Source organism: Monopterus albus, unplaced genomic scaffold, assembly GCF_001952655.1.
Source record: "Monopterus albus unplaced genomic scaffold, M_albus_1.0 scaffold143.1, whole genome shotgun sequence".
NCBI lineage: Eukaryota > Metazoa > Chordata > Actinopteri > Synbranchiformes > Synbranchidae > Monopterus > Monopterus albus.
In genome coordinates, this window is record NW_018128023.1 from 463,871 (window position 1) to 479,112 (window position 15,242).

A 15,242-nucleotide genomic window follows, 5' to 3' on the forward strand; every position below is an offset into this window, starting at 1 on the left:
TATGGTGAGTACAGAAAAATTGTAGATAGAACAAATAGGACAGAGATACAAACACAAAGAGATGCTGGGACAAGACATTATAAATATTACATATTAAATAGGATAGAGAGACAGAGATGCTTTCATAGAATTGCTCCACTGGAATATCAGCCTCCGATCATCAACCAAAGACTGAATTGACTGTTCCGATCCAGTGCCCGATGGCCCAAATCAGTCTTCATTTTACAGTATTTTACACTTGCACGTAAAGCAAGACGGTGACTAATATTTAACATTCTGATTTTGCCATCACATCCTATTTTCACAGATATTGCACTTATGGCTCACCAGTTTGTCAAACTAATTAAAGTTTGACAAAGTTATGGGCTAGTAAGTGGGTTACCTAAATGTTACATAACTGGTAGCATTGAAAGAGTATTATTTATGTAAAATAGAAAATGAAAAGAGGATGACATGAGGTTAGTGAATAAGAGTTTCTGGTCCTGCTTGGCATGAAATGTGCAGCTAAACTAAATGGAAAATTTTATATTGGTTAAATGTTTTGGTCCAATATTTTATTTTTTACACAAAATAGCATGTTAAATATTTTGCTTATGTTTTACAAAAAAAGCCAGGACATATGACTGCTGCCTGCTGATCTGAGAAATTCAGTTCTCCATTTTTGCTTGCAGGATTAAAGGGAAAGTAAGTATAGTGTACAAATTCTGTACACTGTTGTGTTTGCATGAGGTTTATGGATAGAAAGGTCAAATATGTTACTGACTTTGTTCTTTATTTTAAGCAAACTGGAGAGTACGCCACCGATGACGAGGAGACGGGGCCAACCGAGGCAGGTGGGGAGAAGAGCATTGAGGTATTTGACTTGCCAGAGACCGAGGACATCTTGTCTCCCTCTGAGTTAGATGCCACCAAACTCTACCAGAAGTTCAGAGAGGTAAATGTAGAGAGTTTCACCTCAATCCCTACTCCTAAATACCCCAATGTGAAGATTACATGACTGATGGGAGCCCTCCACAATTTCTCTGTCTGACTTGCCGATATGCCCACATAGCCACTAGAATAACTAAGCCCTAAGAATCTCTTCACACAGTTATCCTATGAGCCTACAAACCCATCCTGTTAAACTTTTGCTATCATCACTAACAATGAACTCACCTGAAAAATGGGAGCTATAAAATGGAAAATGAATTAAATGACCGTTAACTAGTTAATGCATTTTAGGCTGCTGAGAAGCTGATAATATTGACTGAGCACTCCAACATCCTTTATGGAGCCGTAACGCTTCAGCCTTTCTGTGGACTGCCTGAATAGCTATATGACACATTTAACAAATGGTTTCTGCTGCACTGCAGGTGCCATAGAGGATATCGAGTGGAGCCCTGGTCTCGGGAGTTTCACCTTTGTTCTGTATTCACGTTTTTTCTTGAATGCTCTATCCCCATAGTGCTGTAGCTTTACATACCCAAGGAGAAGAGAAGCCAGGCAACCGGCAAATAAACCTTGATAAAAGACATTTTAAAAATGCGATGATAAAATACTGTAATTTGAAATTGTACAGAAGTCAAGATTTTAAAAATAGTTTTCAGCAAATTAAACTCTGTTAAACCTTTTGTAATGTCCTTCAAATGCACACGTGAGCCATTCCTTCACCTTAACCTACTGGACCCACCAAGGTCCTACTGCATGACTGAAACTTACAGAATGTAAACTGTAATCAAAATGTCAAGATAAGCAAAACCAAGCACCACTATGTGTAGTGTAAAAATGAAACTGCACACCAGCATGAAAATATCTTACCAAAGATGACGATGCAATGCAGGGAGCATCATGAATTGGTGCTGCTTTGCTGCCTCTGGGACTGGACGGCTGCTGTCACTGAGCAGAAAGTGAATTGCTAAGTTCATCTAACTACAAATCTTGGAGGATAAATCCACGGTGGCTGCCCACCAGCAGATACTCAGTAGAGGTTAGGTGATGTCACAGGATAATGACTAAGTGCTGAAGTAAAGCTACAGAATGACTCAAAGAAAATCCATCCTGTGGAGTTGGCTAGTCAGGGCCCAGACCTATTGTGGAATGAGCTCAGAGAGACCAGTCATCCTAAGTATTTGGCCAAGCTGAAGCAGTTCTGTGAGGAAGAGTCTTCCAGAATTGCTCCTAAACATTGTGCGGGTCTAATCCACACCTCCCGGAGGAGCTTGTTTCAGGTTATTGCTGCCAAAGGCGGTTCATCCATTTATCAAATCCAGGGGTTCTCTCTTCTTTTTCCACAGCACTGTAACTGTATGATGGGTGTTTTTAAAGACTATAAATGTGTGTTATTAGCTTAAACACATTGTGTTTGTCTATTCTTGTGACCTAGATGAAGATGAGGTCACATTTTATGGTTAATTAATAGAGAAAACGGGATAATTCCAAAAGGATTTTCTTGCCTCAGTAGCTTTATTTGTGCCTCACAAGAGTTCTGGTTTGCTCCCGTTTCTGCATCTCTTGTTCCTTTTACAGTTCTAATTCTCTCTCTCCGCTCTGTCTGCCTCTAAATGACTTATTTCAACTTCCATCCATAACTTCTTTCTGGCTGTCTCTTTTCAACTCCAGCTCTCTATCCATCAAACACATTCCACTTCAGATAATATCAAGCCTTTTTTGTTCCCTAGTTGTTGGATTACTTTAGACATCTCACTGGAAAAAAGTGAACATTTCTTGCTGTAAAAATGAACTTTTATGAATTTTTAGATTTAATATGATCTTAAATGACTACTGAGCTAGCATTTATCTGTCCATATTTCTTGCCTTTGCTTGCCTCTTCTTTGAGAGTGTACTAGAGCTGGTGACATCGGAGGACGGGGTTGGTCCGTCGAAGACAGAGAGCCTGCACAGCCATGCGTTTGATTAGCTGACCGCCTTCTCTCTCCTCTCCTATCTTTTCTCATCTCCACCTCTTCTCCCTACAGCTCCAGATCAAACACACCGTGACCGAGGCCGAGATCCAGAAGCTTAAAAATAAGGTAAGAGATTAAAACTGTCAGGGCTTGGGCTAGTTATGGGTGCAAATGGCAGAGGTTTGTCTGAGTTCAAACTAATTGTAAAAGGATGTGGGACTAATGTCAGGAAAACGGGGTAGGCTTTCATGCTTGGTGAGAAATTTTTAGGAAAAGGTAGGGTGGGACATTATTTCTGCTCAGAAATGTGTCTGCAAATCTGAAAATCTGAAATTATTGCCTTGCCAGTTATACAAAGACAAAATGACTGCAAGTGCATGTATATTTATTATTGTCTTTATATCCTTTTTAGTGCTCAGTGTTGTAAATGTCTAGTGGGAAGTAGATGGTGAAAACACTATGTAGTGCAGTCTGAAATCTCTGCATGCGTGTGTGTGTGTATTGTGGAAAAAAATACAGATTTGTCATATTATTTATGTGGTCTATCAAATATTAATGGCCTGATTAATTGATTCCAAAATTAATGTGTTGTGAGTCAATATAATTAAATTAAGAGGTGCCTAAAAGCTTTTCAGGAGTAATGAGAGGTATACTTTCAAAGGGAAATAAATAAATGCATTTATGGTCTGAATACAGACTTCAGTTGCAGAAATACTTCTACTAATGCATTGGCATGAGGGGGAAACTATATAAGGTTTAAAGCTTTTATTTCAAACACTGTAATCCAGTTAGCATCCGTGGAGAGGGAGAAGCAGCACTGGGAGAAGGAGAAGAGCCAGCTGAAGGCCAGCATCGAGGAGAACAAGGAGAGGATGCTGAAACTGGAGAGTTATTGGATTGAGGCACAAACCCTCTGCCACACTGTCAATGAGCACTTGAAAGAAGCCCAGGCTCAGTACCAGGCTCTGGAAAAGAAGTACAACAAAGCCAAGAAACTCATCAAGGACTTCCAACAGAAGTGAGTGAACTGCTGGTTAAAATGAAAATATCGTAGTCTGTGGTCAGAGGAATTCATTTTGACTATAACCTTGAAGATGGTGAAAGATATCTTAAGAAATCCCAGTTAGGTTAGATGTAACTTTGTTTATACATTTATTTTGCTGATTCAGTTTCATGTGTATGTCTGCTGTACATGTAACATATCACAAGAGGTGAGACTAGAAGTTACTAAATCCTACAATGTTCACCATCTTAGTTTAACCAATGAGCATGCTAATGTTTGCTTATTAGGAAGAATGAGATTTAAGTTTTTTCCAGAAGCTAAAGTACTGAACAACTGAAAAGTGATCATCATCATTACTCCAAATTATCTTTAGGGGGACATTACTGTGTGCACCATATTCTCTGGCAATGCATCATTTTTGACAAAACTTGAATTCAGAAATCACAGAAATCAACTTGTATTCAGCCTCGTGGTGGCAGCAGAGGGACAACTCAGGAGACCACCAAAGTCGGGAACAAGTGGCCACCACTGCCATACCTAGAGCCATGTTACTATCGTGGCTAAAACATGAGATGATCCCAGTTACAAGTGTTGCAGTCAGTGTGTTGTTTGGAGCCTTTTAACTTCAATGTTCCTGTGTCAGATTTGTCTGAATTTCTCGCTCACACAGCTGTTTGATTCTACCATTGGGTGGCACTATCATGTTTCAAATACTGTAGGTACTGCAGTGGCTTTAATCTAAAAGACGAACTCAGGTCAGAACAAAACTAAATTTTGCTCAGTTTTGTCTTGTCAGCTCCATAAAGTTCAGCGTCTTTCAGTTGCCATAGTTGAACATAGCATAATTCAGTCAGGAATGTCTCCTTGACTTGCTGAGAGAGGGACTCAAAAGCTTGTAATAAAATATAATTTAGATGATTAGATGATTATTGTAACTCCTACAGTTGAACTATTTATTAAATGAGGTTATTGCTTCAAGCATACCATTAAACATATACTTTAAATAAATGATTTTAGATTAATTCTTTCATTATTCTTTTACAGCCGCCCTCACTTGCCTCAGTGAACAGAAAAAAAGAACATCAACTGCAATTTCCCTCTGAGATACACAAGGACTCTTTTTATAGTCTGTTTCAACAGCTGAGTTTCCATTATTACGCAGCATCTCTCTCCTGCTTTTTGGAGCATTGAACCAGAGGTGGAATGTGATGTACATTTACTTAAGAACAGTACTTAAGAACAATCTTGAGGTTTCTGTACTTTACTTGAGCAGTTTCATTTTCTGCTACTTCATATTTCAACTTCACTACATTTTAGAGACAAATATTGCACTTTTTTACTACACTACACTGATAAATAAAACAAAAGACAGTATAATCATAAGACTTTAACATTAGTTAGTTAATGTTAACTCCACCTTTACCAACTGAAACATTAAAGTGATGAACACAATCATGCACCTATAACTATAATCCAGTAATAGAAGATACATAAATATGAAATTTGCCATTCTGCATAATGAGTACTTTTATTTTGGTACTTTAAGTATATTTTGATCAATACTTTTGTACTTAAGTAATGTTTTGAATGCAGGAATTTTACTGTAACAGAGAATGTTTATATTATGGTATTGCTACTTTTACTTAAGTTAACAATCTGAATAGTTCTTCCCCTACTACACGGAGCTCTGTGGCCAGTCCCATCACAGCCTCTCCTGCTCAGCTCCAGTCTGACTGCCTCTAATTGGATCTGGCCCTGCAGGCCAAATGGAAGCTACTGTAACTAATGAAACATGCTGATCTTCAGCTGAGAGCTGAGCTGCAGAGGAGAGACAACAGGCTCCCAAACCAAGGGCCAAGCAAGTGTGAGGAAGTGGCTGCATTTAGTATTCTTAGTGATGTATGTGTGTTTTTCATGTGTGTTTTTAGGTGGTGTGTGTGTTGTGTGTTCGTGTTCACTATGGACAGCAGCGAAATGAGTCACACTGACCTCCTAAAACAGCCTCGGCTCTCTTATCTCCGCAGCTGAGCAAGATGCAGGCGACACACACACAAATTCCTGTATTAATGGCACATTACCACACCCACCCCTTTCCCCTTTCTTTTCCCTCCAGAGAGGTAGAGTTCATCCAGAAGGAGGATGCAGAGAGGAGACGGCTGGAGGAGGCAGAGAAAGCTCACTTGGCTGAGATCCAGGGACTGCAAGTCAGGGTAAACCAAATATTTTATTGTGTCCTTTTCTCATGTGTCTCATGATTGTATGCATCTGCAAAATGCAGCCAATTGCCTTCCAAATAACAGAGAGATCCAAGATGTAAAAATAGATGGATGAAACTGATGGTGCTTGGTCACATGAGAAACTTGAAAAATTAAATCTAAATGCAGTCATCTCTGTGATCAAGAAGAATAGCAGTTGCACCTCATCACTGCTCTTTGGCCTCTAGAAGGCTCTGTGCTCATATCAAAGAGGTTTTTTCCTCCCTGGACAGTGACAGTGGATGGACTTTATGTCCAGGGGTCTGTAGTCCGTTCTTTTGTCAAACTGTTTTGATTTTCTGCTTTCCTAGTCTTAAACTGTGACAGTTATGTTTGTTTTTTTTTCCTGCCATGCCTCACAATTGAACAGGCTGTCAACCCGACTGCCACTGCTTTATTATTCTGCACGCTTGAACACTCGTTCGCCTACTGCACTACATTGTAAAGTGTGGCAGAGGCAGGAGTGGTTGAAAGACAGTATCAAGGCACCAGCAAGACAGACACTGTAATTATGCTTTAACTGTGCTGGCATACTAGTAGGCTATATAAATGTACTGTAGATCCAATTAAATAATGTGTGCTTTTTATATTCACTTGGCCAACCTTTTTAAATTGACTGAAAAGATGAATTATCTGCGGCTCATCATGTTGACTGTTTATTTTAGTGCTTTAAACGGCTGTTTTGTCAGGTAAATGTCTACACCTAATTAACAATGATGGGTTCCTCTCCCTCTATAGATTGCAGCATTAGAGTCTGAGCTAATGCAGCTGATGAAACAGAATGGCATCCAGGTCAACAACAACAACAGCAACAGTGCTGAGCGGCTCAGTGCTCGGCAGCACAGTCCAAACAGGGCTGCAGCTTCAGCACAAGCCAGAGGTCTGTTTTTGAGGGAATGGGTCTCTGTAGGATCATGAGTGTTGTTATTTCTAAAGCATTTTTCATTTTGAGAGATACAGTTATTCACTTCCTGAGAGTTAGATGAGAGGACTAATACTGCTCTCATGCCTGTCTGTCCAGTATAAATCTGGAGCCAGCAGCCACCATAGCTCAGCATAAAGATTGGCTCTGTCCAGAGGTAACAAAATCCGCCTACACCTCTAAACACGTATAATGTCACTAATTAACATCTTGTTTGTTTAATGCATACAATAACAAAGTCTATAAACTAATTTTGGTTTTACATGGGATTATTTGCAAAACTGTTCAACTTCCTGGAGTCTCCACCTGCCATTTTACACTTTATTTTTTGATTAAACAAACATATTACCTGCTGTTTCCCCATTTTCAGCCTTTGTCCAAAGCTTCGGAACTTCATTTGAAGCAGACAGACATGAGAGTGGTGTCAATTATTCCACCTGTCTCTCACCAAGAAAGTGAATAAACTTATTTCCCAAAATGTCAAACTTTTAATTAATCAACACAGTGACAAATAGTATGAAATAATTTCAGGCCTGCCTTTCTTCTTATTTAAGCTTTTAGTTTTCCTACTGCATTGATTGTTTCAATGAGCTGTTAACTAAGTACCTAGGAAGGATGTGTGTCCTTAAGTCAACCCACCCTGCATCTCAGCCACATTGTCATAACATTTTTCTTGAGCCCTTGCATTATACCGAGTCTGCCTGCCCTATGAAGGACATGGGTGTAATTGGACTGTCTTGCTCTGCACTGTAAACTCTTTAGCACATGCACACACAGACGCACTACAATTCAGACACACATTCCCACGTTTCTTAAGTACATGACAAATCATTCCTCTCTCCTGCTGACATACACACTTTCACCTGAGAAAGTGGGTCCACTTTGGGTCTCCACAATCAAAAACAAAAACAGCTGCAACATATCTGCTGGCTTTGCTTCGGCAGCTGCCTCTGTCAGGGCACAGTGTGCACAGAGAAGTGCCATATCTGATACTGCACAGTGCAGGCGGGATAACAGTGATTGGATCCACACTGAGCCAAATGACGCAGCCCATTATGTAGTATTAAAAAGAGGGGTTTGAAGGACAGGATACAAAGGAGGCAGAGTATGTGGGAAGAGAGACAGAATCTGCTGAAATGATCTTTTTCAAAATGAAATGATTCAGTCTTCATTAATTAAAAGGGTTACTTTTGGGGGAAACCTTATATTTGAATTGATGTTTTTACCAGACAAAACATATTTAATGGGGCTCAAGCCAAAGTGCCTTAAAATAAAGACTGAAACAAAAGAAAATATATTCACATTACTGATGGACTAATGTGTGTCAGTTTATCTATTTATTTATTTATTTATTTAACTGTGTCAGGTTATGTCACAGTTGTTTTCCTCGTCTTTCTATGCATGTGTGTTTCAGACCTGATGGGGGCCTCTTCCTCTTCACCCAGTAAAAAGAAGGGCTACAGAGGAGTGGCCCGAGACAGCATCAGCTCTACAGAGGGAGAGGTTGGCATTAAAACACACACACAACTGCACCATCTTCTTTCTTCAGTGAAGCTTAAAATACTCTTTTGGAACAGAAAATTTCATCAACTTCTGTTGCAATTTCAAGCAGGTGTGAGTTTAAATCCAAGAAACAACATTTCTTAAATTTAATGCATCTTTAATTTCCCCCCGGGTGTCTAGTTAGTGGATGTCTGTCCAGCAGCCTGCTTGTGTGTCCCCTGTCTATTTCACTTTATTACTTTGACAGATTAATTACTGGATGTTGCTCTGCAGCATTAACTGAGTCTGTGGCGCTACCACAAGTTACCATCTCTCCCATTGTGATAATAATAGCCACAGTCTTTTGGGGGCTGAAAGGCTGTAGTCTGACTAATGCTGTCACTTAATTCAGCTAAAGCATGAGTTCAAATTGGATGAACAACTTGAGAACTGGATTAGAGTTGGCAGGGACACAAAAACCATGAGTGTAAGGCTTTCAGAGGTAACGGTGAAAGCATGTCAAGTGACTTCTCTGTTTAGTTCGCAGTACTGTCTGTTCAGATCAATTTTATTCTTCACTTTTTCCTCTGAGCTACTTCTTTTTGCTCTTTTACTTTTTCATTCATTGTCATCCATCACAGTTTTCTTCCTTTGACATTTTTCTCCGTGCTCACTTTCCACATCTGGTGGCCCCTTATGTTTGGGTCTGGCTCGGGTTCTGACACATAGGTCAAATTTTAGGCTAGATAGCTGGAGCATTCAAATGTCTGCTTCATTAAATGTTAAGGGGAAAAACACAATACAGACTCAACTGATTAAGGCTTGGGTCAGGTTCGGGTGCCACACTCTTGGGCATGGGTCAGGTTCGGACAGAAATATGCAGCCTGACCCATGTTTCTCCTCCCCCTCTTCCACTGATTTCATCTAACTTTCTTTTTTTTTGTCTGTTTATGTCTGTCTTCAGGTCTCAGAGGAACAAGGCAGTCCAGCCCACAGTCGCTTCGATTTGAGTCATAGTATGGCCCCTGGCAGTGCAGAGGGCTCCCACAGAAAATCACTGCAACTGCTGTCCACCACAGGAACTCTTCAGGATGGTGGGTACATCTGTGCCTTCATAATGAAGGATGAAATGTCACCAAACACATCTGTAATTATACCTACTAATAGAATTCCTGTACTGCAATGGTCCTGTTTCCACATTTCTCTTATTACCTTGCAATGTTTTTACTATTTGCTTAGGCCCATTCATTGAAGTAGGAGTTTGCTCAGTGTGGGGTGTTTGTGATTACAGGTTCTCAGTCTCCTGTGATGCTGGGCCCTTCTCGCAGTCTGGAGGAGCACATACAAGCTCTGGACCCTGGGTAAGATAAACGGTGAAACACCATATAATCTTTTTGAAGGCATCAATGTGTTGTTCATTGTTGAGAGAGCAGTATAAAGAAGTTGGGGAATGATCATCAGGTTCAGGTATTTGTCTTTTTTATGACTAAATATAACTTTCTTCATTTAATGTGTATTATTTATAAATACATTTGTGTGTTTATTTTTAGATATTTATTGTGAAACTAAATGCAGATAAAATTGTGGAGCCATGTAGCCTATGGCTAATTTTAAGAGACTGGTGGTTTAGTGTAGCACCAGTGATGGGAAAGTAGAACTGACAGGGATGGTTGTTATATCTACATGAAACAGTAAGTGCATGAATACTAAAACATTTATCCTAAATGTAATTAGCAATGTTCAGTGTACTTTTTAGTATCGCATTACAATCAAGCGATCAGTTGTGCTTTCTCACTCTGTCTTTTCATTCAGATCCTCCCTCAGGAAAACCCAAGTGAAGGATAAAGATCCCAGAGCCTCACCTGTAAATGGGTAAATAATCATTGAGTTGCAGAGCTGTTTTCCTTTTGCCTGTCTGGCTCCATCTAATGAACATTAAACTGCAGAACAATGTTATACAACAGTTGTTGTAGCTTTTCTTAATAATTGCTCATAGAGGAACTGTTTATGAAAGTGTGGTGCACTGGTGCAGTAATTATCACTACTGACCTGTATTTAATTTTTCTCTTGTTCCACTTCTGTCTTTCTCTGTCTCTCAGCTCCACAGAGCCTTCAGCAGAGGACAGTCCAGACAAACTCAGGACCAAGGTATATGAGGTTTGGCAACTGGAAGATTGAGAAAATAATGATTCACGTTACAGATACAGTACTTTATAAAAATACAGACAGTGAGGAAATCAAGCAAAGCAAAGTGTCTGCTTTGCCCTCTGTAATGCAGTTATACAGGTCCAGTCAGAGCAGGCTAATATACAGTGGCAAGAGAAGGTATGTGCACCTTTTGGAATTTCATGGTTTTCTGCATTAATTTGTCATAAAATGTGATATGATCTTCATCTAAGTCAAGAGTACTGATGAAAATAATGTGCCTAATATAACAACAACAACAAAAAATCTGAACTTTCATGTCTTTATTGAGAACAACCATAAAAACCTCATAGTAGTAGTGGAAAAAGTATGTGAACCCTTGAGTTAATGACCTTAAAAAAGCTAATTGGAGTCAGGTGTTGGCATATCTGGAGTGTTGTTAAGAAAATGAGTTTGGAGGCGTGGACTAGAGCTACTTTGACTGATAAAGACCACTCAAACCATTTGAGTTTCCTCCACACAAGAAGAATATGCTTATGCCTCGCCAAAAAGAGCTTTCAGAAGATCTACAATGAAGAATTGTTGATTTACATAAAGCTGGAAAGGGTTGTAAAGTGATTTCAAAGACTTTAAAATTTCACCAGTCTACTGTACAGTTAGGCAAACGATCTACAAATGGAGATACTTTGGAACTGTGGTTACTCTACCAAGAAGTGGGCACCCAGTCAAAATAACCCCAAGAGCACAACGAAGACTCATCACTGAGTTAAAGAAACAACCTCGTGTGACAGCCAAAGATTTGAAGGCATCATTGGAACTAAATAACATCTGTGTTCATGAGTCTACAATACGTAACGCATTGAACAAGCAGGGTGTCTATGGCAGGAGAAGCCGCTGCTTACTAAAAAGAACATTGCTGCACACCTGAAGTTTGTGAAAGAGCATGTATGAAAATAGTTTCTAATCCTGTGTAGTATGAGATATAGTTGTCACAGGATTAAAGACAAGATTATTTTTGATCCTGCCCAAGTTCAGTCCTTTTTCTAATGCAAGAATAAGTGCACATCAAAAGAGAAGTCAGTGCAGAATTTACAGTATTGTTCAAAATAATAGCAGTACAATGTGACTAACCAGAATAATCCAGGTTTTTAGTATATTTTTTATTGCTACATGGCAAACAAGTTACCAGTAGGTGCAGTAGATTCTCAGAAAGCAAACAAGACCCAGCATTCATGATATGCACGCTCTTAAGGCTGTGCAATTGGGCAATTAGTTGAAAGGGGTATTTGAACAATACTGTATGTGCATTAGCAGTTATGTGGAGCCCTTTAAATAAGGATTCAGTCCAGGTAGCTGAAAGTCTGAACCTGTAAGATTAGTATTGCTTTTACCCCAGATAGTACATTGACCCAAAAAACCTTTTCCAAGAAATACTATATAACTAAATGTAAGACAGTGCTTAAAGTTCAAAATGTTATGAATGAATATATCTTTGACGCCACTGACATGATGTGTAGTTCTATTAGTTGCTTCCTTGTATGATTTTAGGGGACCAAGAGAATTCTCTATAACCAGCTGAACAAGAAGAAGTACAAACACTTGCTCCACAGAAAAGGAATTCCCCTGTTTACAAGTTGTCTTGTTTTATCTGATGAAGACCCACAGCCAAATTGTCCTAAAGAGCAATTTTGCACCCAATTTATCCTCATGATGCACTTGTGTTTCTTGTCGGCTCCTTGTCTCTTGACTCTTAATGCCCTGAATGTCCACACACTCAGGACACACACACACACATTTGGAGCTGGATAGCATCTAGCCACATCATTTCTAAGCACAAGTCACAATAACAGTTTGTGCTGTAATGAAACATCTCAAAGATGAGGGATGTGCCCTGCCTTTCTGTAGTCTATCAAAAAGGTTCAATATATTAGTCTGATGTGCTTTTGATTGACTTTCAAATATTAGGATGAAGCACATCAGTCATTCTGGTACATGCTCAGAGGAAAAGCCCTTAGTGATTGATTCATTTTCTATTTAAGGAATTGTTTTAATAACACGTTTGATTAAATTTACAATATCAATATACTAATGCAACATCATGTTGCCTTGAACCAGTAACACTGCAGAGAACCATGAATAAGAGAGAGGCACTCCACCTAATCAACTAAATTCAGCCTCAGAGCCAGTTGGCTCTCACCGTGAGTCCTTATAAGTATGTTGTTGATTTCTCAGGGAGCCACTCTGAATGATGATCTGAGTGCCAGCAGCAGCAGCTCAGTGGAGATCAGCGGTTTGCTGAGTGAGGCCACGATGTCGGGACGCTCACACACCCTGATGCTCTCCTCAGATGAGGTATTGTACACTCAGTCTTGCAAGCAGTTTTTAATGGAAGTTCAGTAACTGGCTGGGTGATTATAGTTTGTAAGATGAAATGTTGAACCACATTAAAAGGCTAAATACAAACTTATAAGGTAAATATTTAAAATAATAAAATTTGTCTTGGTGATGTCTTGCAAAATAGTTAAAAATATGCAGCTGAAAAAAGGAAATATGAAGTACTACAACAGAATAACAATAAATCTAAAATACAAATTAGAAGTTTGTATTTTTACAAATCTATGCTAAATACATTTCATATGTGCAGAACAGAAATAGTGCAAAGTGCACAACGGGTTGTGTTAATGTAACAATACCAGGCGAGTCCATCTAATGACCATGGGGGGATGGGATGAAAGTCCTGAGTCTTGTCTATGAGGGCAGCTGCCATCAGAGAGAAACTGTTCCCGTGCCAGGCAGTTTTGGTCTTTTTGCTTTTTCAAAAAGTGTTTGTGTCCGGGGTGGCAGGGGCTGACCACAGTCTTTACCGCTTGCTTCAAGGTCTTAGAGTCATGCAGGTCCTGGTGTGATTGCATATTGCAGCCAGTCATGCTCTCAGCAGTGTGAATGATACGCTGCAGTCTGCTCTGTTCCTTAACAGTGGAGGCAGCGTACCAGATGGTGATGGAACAGGTCAGGACAAGCTCAATGATGGCGGTGTAGAAGTGCACAAGGACCAACATTTAAACACCTTGTCAGTTCAAAAGTGGCCAAAATGCTCTGAACCCGGGTTCATACAGTGTAAAATGACAGGACATCTAAAATGTTTAAATCCACCTTTTTGATTCAAAACTTGGTTTGTTTTAGATTTAGAACATAATGTACTTTATAAGCATGTGCCATTTAGGCTGTTTAAAATGTACATGTAAATGTGAGCAGTAGTTAAAAATCAAAAGTCAAATTCACTCCCATCATGCACCGTTTTATTGGCTCTTTGTGTCAGTGACCCCATTTATGGATATTTCTGACAGAAAAGAACATTAGTCCTACAGGGAGTAGTTTCTTCTCATATTCTTCTTGCAGAAAACAACAAGCTAAAGTCAGTGGACCACTGCATCCAAAGTTGTTTTAAACTACTTTAGTGGAAGCAATTTTGTTTCTGCTCTGTTAACAACCCAGTCATATTCTGTTGTTTTCTATGCCACCACATTCAGAGTCTGGATATGATAGACGATGAGGTGAGACTAAAGCTTACAGCCCACAGAGGGCATGTTTTACTGCATGTCTGTCTTTGTGTGACTGTTTAGTAAAGACCATTTCTCTGTTTCATTCCCAAATGATTCATAGTAACGCAGGATTTTTGTACATGTACCTCATATCAGTGTGTATTGCTACAGAATATTATATATTGAACGTAGTTGTCACTGTCCACATTTTTATGTTGATGTCAGTTTCATCTTAACTCATTATTCAACCAGTGTTCTGCATATGTCCAGATCCTAGACGAGGGACGGTTTTTGAAGCCGTATCAATGGCAGAACCGCAGCATTACAGAGTGGACCTCCCAGCAAGTGGCACACTGGCTCATGGGCCTCAACTTAGAGCACCATGTCCTAGAATTCACTGCCAAAAACATAGATGGAGAACAGCTGCTACAGCTAGATAGCACTGAGCTCAAGGTACTGGAGGTTAAAACTTTGTTTTTTATATACTATACAAGTAATACATATAGATAAGTTAGAGCCTGCATAAACACAAAATTAGTATTGCCATACATCTTGATCACTAAGTATCAAGTAATTTCAGTAGAATCAGAGATTAAGAAACAGTGGGGATTTAGAGGAGTTCATATATCGTGTTTATGTAAATTAATGTATAAATATTGGCACATATACAGTCAGGGAAAAAATTATTTGAACCCCAGCTGATTTTGTAAGTTTGCCCACTAACAAAGAAATGATCAGTCTACAATGTCAATGGTAGGTTTATGTGACCAGTGAGAGACACAACAATAACAAAAAAATCCAGAAAAATGCATTACAAAAAAAGTTATAAAGTAATTTGCATTTTCATGAATGAAATAAGTATATGATCCCTTTGCAAAACGTGCTTTAGTACTTGGTGGCAAAACCTTTGTTGGCAATCACAGAGGTCAGAAGTTTCTTGTAGTTGCCTACAAGGTTTGCACACATCTCGGGGGATTTTGACCCACTCCTCTTTGCAGATCCTCTCCAAGT

General features: G+C 39.4%; 1 protein-coding gene and 1 long non-coding RNA gene across 7 annotated transcripts in view; one reads left to right on the forward strand and one right to left on the reverse strand.

Moving 5' to 3' along the window:
• The window catches only part of ppp1r9a (protein phosphatase 1, regulatory subunit 9A), a 50,356-nt gene that overhangs the window by 31,348 nt on the left and 3,766 nt on the right, over positions 1-15,242 (forward strand). For 5 of the 6 annotated variants that reach the window (XM_020614134.1, XM_020614136.1, XM_020614137.1 and 2 more), the window contains exons 7-19: positions 782-934; positions 2,955-3,008; positions 3,671-3,900; positions 5,999-6,095; positions 6,879-7,020; positions 8,477-8,565; positions 9,509-9,638; positions 9,836-9,905; positions 10,357-10,416; positions 10,644-10,692; positions 12,922-13,041; positions 14,220-14,243; positions 14,502-14,684. In XM_020614134.1, coding sequence (XP_020469790.1) covers positions 782-934; positions 2,955-3,008; positions 3,671-3,900; positions 5,999-6,095; positions 6,879-7,020; positions 8,477-8,565; positions 9,509-9,638; positions 9,836-9,905; positions 10,357-10,416; positions 10,644-10,692; positions 12,922-13,041; positions 14,220-14,243; positions 14,502-14,684 — 1,401 coding nt within the window. The remainder of the gene's footprint in view (positions 1-781; positions 935-2,954; positions 3,009-3,670; positions 3,901-5,998; positions 6,096-6,878; positions 7,021-8,476; positions 8,566-9,508; positions 9,639-9,835; positions 9,906-10,356; positions 10,417-10,643; positions 10,693-12,921; positions 13,042-14,219; positions 14,244-14,501; positions 14,685-15,242) is intronic. The other variant, XM_020614138.1, reaches the window with a different exon arrangement.
• On the reverse strand, positions 9,578-10,684 carry LOC109968110 (uncharacterized). Its single transcript, XR_002276050.1, has 4 exons — positions 10,594-10,684; positions 10,407-10,484; positions 9,757-9,901; positions 9,578-9,654 (listed from the first exon to the last, which is right to left on the reverse strand). It is a non-coding gene; the product is annotated as an uncharacterized LOC109968110 (long non-coding RNA).